We start from the raw sequence: 6,612 nt of genomic DNA, 5'->3' as shown, positions 1-6,612 counted from the left end.
AGACTGAGCTCCGTTAATGGCTGACTGCTTGATGAATTTAATATCCACTTCTTCAGCTGAAATGTGAAGCAACTCTGTTCATTAAAGGGCAGCTGGCTCTCAGTCTGCTGGTGAACTTCACTCCGGTTGACTCTCACTCTGTCGCCGCCTGCTGCTCAAACTCTGCCAGCAAACACAGATGCTGTCTGTTCACTTCACTGCGACATTTAAGAGCATTTAACTCAAATATACGGATTTAATTTATGTGACGTAAAGCCTGATACTGGTCGGTTATTAAATTCAATTTGTTGCTGAAATTGAAAATTAACACTTTAAAAAAAAAAAAAAAAAAAAGAGCCACAGAAAGCTGCTGTAAGGAAGAAGAGTCAGACAGTAAATGTTTGAGCACATGTGAATCCTCAAAATATTAAAACTGATGAGATGCAGCTTGTTGATAATTTAAAGCTTTGACTTATTAATAAAAAAAAAAATCTGGTGCAACCCTGTAAGAGTTTGGAGAAATTAAACAAGCCATGAAGAAGAAGTTCAACTCAGACACACACAGCTATTTTTTTTTGTAAAAATATGAGATTTTTTTTTAACTAATAGTTTTAATAGATTTATTTACAATGTGCTGCATGCAGAGAGAAACGCCAAATATATACAAATAAACACAAACAATAAAGTGAAGGCGTTTGAATTGATTAGCTCCGTTTACAAATGCAATTTTAAAAAAAATGAGCAATTAAATCGAGAACAAACCTACAAGTCCGGATTAGTGAACAGCGTGAACATCAGCATAAAATCCTCATCCGTCTCACATCTGTAATCATCATCAGCACCATCATCATCTTCATCATCATCATGGACCTGCTGAAGAGAAAAAAAAAAAAACAAAACAAAGCAAAACAATAATAAAAAACTAAATAAACTCGCTCGATGATTCATTTCATCAAATTCCGGGAAAGTGTGGAGGCTGAACTGAAAGAAAAAAATCCATCTGAAAGAGAAAGAAATCACACACGTCCGCCTAAAAAAAAAAAAAAAAAAAGAAAAAAAAAGTGGCTCCTGAGCTTACATTCACCTATCTATGAGAAGTGGCATTTCCTCATGAACAGAGAGCGCAGAGCTGCAGCCTCGGAGACACTTTGTCAGCTGAACGCAGCACAGCAGCACATTTTCCTCCATATCCTTCAAATCCACGTCGGGGGAAAAGTGCTGAATTTCTACTACCTTTGAACGCTCATTAGCACCTCATAATTACTTCACTAATTAGGATGACATGGTTATTAACAAGATGCGCTGTCATGACAGTCACCACCACTCCTCCCCATCTCTAAATATGTCGACCTTGCGGCTCTCAGAATATCCAGAAAGAAAAGATGCCTTCATGACACGGCGGCCGCTCATCAAGACGCGATTATGGCCTGATTTTCACATTTTAAAATTTTCTTCCCCCAAAAAATGCTTTTTTCCCCCCTCCTCAATTAGAAATCAGATCTGAAATTTGACTATTTTAAAATATGGCAACAGCTGAGCTGAGGCGATCTCCTTTTAAACTATTAGTCACAACTTATAGGCTTTGAAAAGTTTAACAAGATAGAGGAAGATTGTTGAAAGACTCAATAAACTTAAATAATATCTGGAAGGAAAAGAAATGTTTATAATTGATCCTACCATAGTGCTGGAACTGCTGTGGATATTTGCCTCTCAGTTATCAAATTATTTAGAGTTGAGAATTTATTTATTCTTCTTCTTTTTTTTTTTTTTTAAATTCTCCACTTCCTGAGTCTTTTCTCCAGCAGCCTTTTCATTAAGAAAATGTTTCCAGCATGGCCTTAAAGCACATGCATGTTTTTTTTTTCCTCCTTTTTTAAAGAGCTATACTAGAATTCAATTCAATTCAATGGTTGGCTTGAACTGTCTAGATAAAGAAACAACTCCCTGATTGGTGAGGTGTCGGAGCCGGTCATGATGTAAACCAATGGCAGCGGAGGAAGGTGGGGTGGGGGGGTGTGGGGAAGGAGAGGGGGGGTGGAGAGGAGAGAGAGAAAAGGCGTCGAGTGTTTATTATAAAGGAGAAAATATTAATTCCCCCTCGCCGTGGGCCGTGACGTCAGTATAGGAAGTCATTGTAGAGCAACACTGGAGCGATTAGCAGCAAAAAGGGGGAGCCTGATGTCGAGGAGTCAGCCCTATGTATATCTCTCTATACGCCTCAACTTTTAACACAAAGTTCAATATCCAAACACAAAAAGGGACGTGGACTACGCAGACCCACATTTTCACTGAATGTAACACCTTGGACCATAGGCTACCTGAGCCGCTCCTAAACGTGGATTTTGTTTCTTTCCTGGGTTTATTTGTCAGCTATTTTCTTTTTAATTCTTTTTTTCCCCCTCCTTTCTAACTCAGAGTTGATTTTGTTGACTTTCTTGTGATTTGCAATCGGAGGAGAGAAGCATCTCACTGTTGTTATGAAGACTTCATCACTCCTTTCTTAATATGGAAGGATCCAGCGGGTCGAGTTTTGGGATAGACACTATTTTATCCAGCGCTTCTAACTCTGGTAACCCAGTGCTCATGAACGGAGATTTTCGGCTCGGCGACAGCAGGACAGCGGATTTCAGGAGCCAGGCAACCCCGTCACCATGCTCGGAGATAGACACTGTGGGAACAGCCCCCTCATCCCCCATCTCGGTCACCATGGAGCACGCCGCCGATCCGCATCTGGTCCAGGACAGCCTTCAGCATCACCACCATCACCACAACCAGCCGCAGAGTTTGCCGCTGTCGCCTCAGCAGCAGCAGCCGCTCGCCGGGGCCGGCTGCGCCCCGAGGACTGCCACCTCCTCGTTTTTAATCAAAGACATTTTAGGCGACAGTAAACCGCTGGCAGCCTGCGCACCTTACAGCACCAGTGTATCCTCACCGCATCACACGCCAAAACCAGAAAGTGCCACGGCTCCGGACGGCTTCAGGCCCAAGTTGGAACAAGACGAAAACAGAAGCAAGCTGGACAGAAGAGACGATATTCAAAGTGAAATGAAATGCAACGGTAAGGACACATAAAATACTATTTATCTCAGAGAGACGCCAATTAGGTTAAATGATTAATTTACTTAAAAATACAGTCTGTTAAAAGCTGTTGAAGTTAATTGCTGAAGGCTACAGACAAGATGTAGCCTGCATAATATAGACCAAGGACTTACTACAAATAATGAAGTAATAATAATAATAATAATAACAATAACAATAATAATAATAATAATAATAGTCTTGTTCTTTGTCTTACTTTGAGCCTCCTTTATTAGTCTAATAGATGTGAAAACAGATGTAAGCCTAGTGATTTTCCCCGTGCGCGGGCCTCCCTAGTGGGTCAATTAGAGAGATTATTGTTCTTCCTGGAGGGGGGATCATGGTGCACTGAAAAACAGCTACAAATAGAGATGGATTGACATATTGATTTCTCGTTTTCTGAAGGAAAAGAAGCACACACCAAAAAAAAAAAAACTTCAGGTGACAAATACACCCAAATTTTCTTTCTTCATCGCTCCTCACTTTCTGTTTCTCTCTGCCACACGTGTCTCAGTAGATGACTGTGAGCAAGTATTTATACGAGGTGGTGAAAGTTTGACTGGAGGCTCGTGAGCACACACACACACACACACACACACGCCTCTGTATGCTTCTGATATTTATTGGTTCAGTGTTGAAAGAAAGATTGAATAAAAATTGTGAACAGTAAGTGAAACATTTTTTTTTTTTTTTTTTTTAAAGTAGGCCTGTTTATTTATGTGTCACCAGTAGTTTAATCGCTCTTTCTCGCTCTGTGTTCAGGGACTAAAGAAGAAGGTGACCGGGAAATCTCCAGTAGCAGAGACAGTCCACCGGTGCGCTCTAAAAAACCCCGCAAAGCACGGACAGCCTTTACCGACCACCAGCTCAACCAGCTGGAGAGGAGCTTTGAGCGACAAAAATACCTCAGCGTGCAGGACCGCATGGACCTGGCCGCGGCTCTCAACCTGACAGACACACAAGTCAAGACCTGGTACCAAAACAGACGGTAAGCATGAAGATCACCACCATCATCATCATCATCACCATCACCATCATCATCACCGCTGCAGACACAACAAACACAAGCAAAGCAGGATCCAACTGCTGCAACAACACATTTGTTTTTTTTGGTGCTTTAAAAAAATCATCTTGAACGATCCAGTCATATTTAACTGAAGCAGAACAACAGTTAGATATTTATAATTTGCAGTAAAAATAATTTTACCTTATTATGGGAGTTATTACATTGTTAAAGAATCACTTCCCGAAATAAACATTTATGAACTCCCACGTTTTCTGTCTATCGATCACATTTATGATCAATATTTTTTTTTTTCTTAAGTTGCTTCATAATTTTTTCAGTCATTCTGATTCACAGTTTGACAGGCCTGCATCACTTTTATTCACATTTCTAATCCATGCAGAGCCAGCGGAGCACACAGACACGCAACACCTTTATTCCAGTGGTTGAGGCGGTGACGCAGAAGGCCCGCCGACTCTCTACATTTGTTATTTGAGATAAACCAGTAAAATCTTCTCTTAACATTTTTATTCGTTTGTTGAGTAAATTAGTTGCTGACATTATGACGCATTCAAAACAAAGTTTAGTCTCGTGTCATGTCAGAGAGTATTTTACAGGAGGAACTGACATCACTGATTTTCTGAAAATCCCCATTTTTGAAGGCTTTTATTTACCTTCCTGGTTAAATGTTTTTTCCAGGAATATTACTTATAATTATATTTAAACTGTTAGCAGGTAATCAGTGCATATATTTAATTTTTGAAAGTGTCTGAAAATATATAGAAAATATATCTATATTATACATCTTGTGTCCGCGGGATCAGTGTTAACAATCTTCCTGACTTTAAAAAACGTCTTTTCCACCGTCATGTAAAATGCTGCAACTTTTCCATTTTACCTGCGACCCTTCACAATAAAGCTTCATTGAAATACTTTGTTATTATGCTTTTTTTCCCGGGTCTTGCACAGGTGTGAGAAAAGTATGCTTGGAGAAGTTTGGACTAAAGCTTTTCATTAAGGAGACCTCAGACTTGATATTTCCTTTTTTTTTTTTTTTTTTTTTTGCCTAATTAAACCTTAACCATAAATTCGTGCCTGCAATAATTAGGCCTCTGCATACCAATTAAGGGGGCGTTTGGGGAATTAGCAAAGAGACCGAACTGATTAAATAATTCATCTGTTGTATTTTGATCTGATTTCCAGGACGAAGTGGAAGAGGCAGACGGCGGTGGGACTGGAGCTCCTGGCTGAAGCCGGAAACTACTCGGCCTTACAGAGAATGTTCCCGTCGCCCTATTTCTACCACCCGAGCCTGCTGGGCACCGTGGACAGCACGACGGCAGCCGCGGCGGCCGCAGCCATGTACAGCAGTATGTACCGGACTCCTTCCACGCCGCATCCCAGCCTCCAGAGACCCCTTGTCCCGAGGGTGCTCATTCATGGCCTTGGGCCGGGGGGGCAACCGGCACTAAACCCCCTGTCTAACCCCATGCCCGGCACACCGCATCCGCGATAAAACACGAAATAAGACGATGACCAGAAACCTGGTTGAACACGTGATGTGAGTAACTGCATCGGAACCACATTGCAGGACTTTTTCTCCCCCCAAAAAAGACACATTTAAAGACATTTTACAGAAGTAAAGGAGGTATTTAATATAGGCCTAAATAGCCTAAACCCAGTCCTAAAGACTCTCTGTCCAGCCGAGACAGACCACGAGGACTGCCCATGTCTGATTGTTTGTTTGTTTGTCTTTTGTACAAATACACTTACATTAGCAAATAAACTTATAAAGTTTATTAGATGGAGAAGAACGGAATGAATAAAGAAGTAATGATACTAATTCAATTGCAGACGCTTCTATTGAAACTTGAGTCCAAATTTCATTTTTTTTACGCAAAAGAAAAATCGAACAGGAATTTTAATCAACTAATAAATGTATTTATTATATTTTCTAGATGATAAACTGGTTGTTGAATTAGAACATTTCTCTAAATAACGTCATAGCACTTAAATATTTATTTTCCGAATTATAAAAATAGTTTCTCTCTATTCTGAGGCTCTTATCTTATTAAGGCAAATTTTATACGATAATGATATTTGAACCCACCGTAATTACAGTGATGGCTGACCCACATAATCTCAATTTACACTATGCTGACATAATTTTTATGACATAAAGGGATCAACGTAAATAATGTGTTATAAGAGCATATGGTCTATAAAGCGGAGGATGTTTAATTTAGTTTCAGACTGGTCACCGACTGGAGGTCAGTTTACACGCCTATACATTTATGTTTACCAGCACATATACATATGGATGCGCAGCAGCTGATTGGTGGTGGGATGAATGGTTTGATGAGTCGGGTATACTGGGAATGTGGTCTTGGCTTAGCAGCTGTTCCCTGGGAGCACAGCAGACAATAAGCCTGGATTTCTCAGCGTGAGCGATCAGGCGCAGGATCAGGAGAAGAAGCCTGCAAGAAAAGAGAAAAAAAAACTGCTGATAATCTGCTCATTCTCAATAACCAATAGCCGTTAGTGAACTTGTT

The 6,612-nt window shown here is 40.4% G+C and overlaps 1 protein-coding gene across 1 annotated transcript; it reads left to right on the top strand.

Moving 5' to 3' along the window:
- Window positions 1–2,036: 2,036 nt before the first annotated feature.
- barhl2 (BarH-like homeobox 2) lies at window positions 2,037–5,892 on the top strand. Its single transcript, XM_044361838.1, has 3 exons — window positions 2,037–3,037; window positions 3,820–4,045; window positions 5,264–5,892. The coding sequence occupies exons 1-3, from the start codon at window positions 2,485–2,487 to the stop codon at window positions 5,574–5,576; spliced, it is 1,092 nt and encodes a 363-aa protein (XP_044217773.1). The 5' UTR covers window positions 2,037–2,484; the 3' UTR covers window positions 5,577–5,892.
- Window positions 5,893–6,612: the final 720 nt, after the last annotated feature.

Source organism: Thunnus albacares, chromosome 9 (genome assembly GCF_914725855.1).
Source record: "Thunnus albacares chromosome 9, fThuAlb1.1, whole genome shotgun sequence".
NCBI classification, from domain to species: Eukaryota; Metazoa; Chordata; class Actinopteri; order Scombriformes; family Scombridae; genus Thunnus; species Thunnus albacares.
The sequence above is the reverse complement of the archived record's forward strand: the minus strand, read 5'-3'. Positions and strand labels throughout refer to the sequence as shown.

What these genes read in the sequence shown, in the direction of transcription:
- barhl2 (XM_044361838.1), top strand. Translation starts at nt 2,485, where the DNA reads ATGGAAGGATCCAGCGGGTCGAGTTTTGGGATAGACACTATTTTATCC. An exon ending in AAGTGAAATGAAATGCAACG is followed by an intron (nt 3,038 to 3,819) that starts GTAAGGACACAT and finishes CTCTGTGTTCAG; the next exon opens with GGACTAAAGAAGAAGGTGAC. An exon ending in ACCTGGTACCAAAACAGACG is followed by an intron (nt 4,046 to 5,263) that starts GTAAGCATGAAG and finishes TCTGATTTCCAG; the next exon opens with GACGAAGTGGAAGAGGCAGA.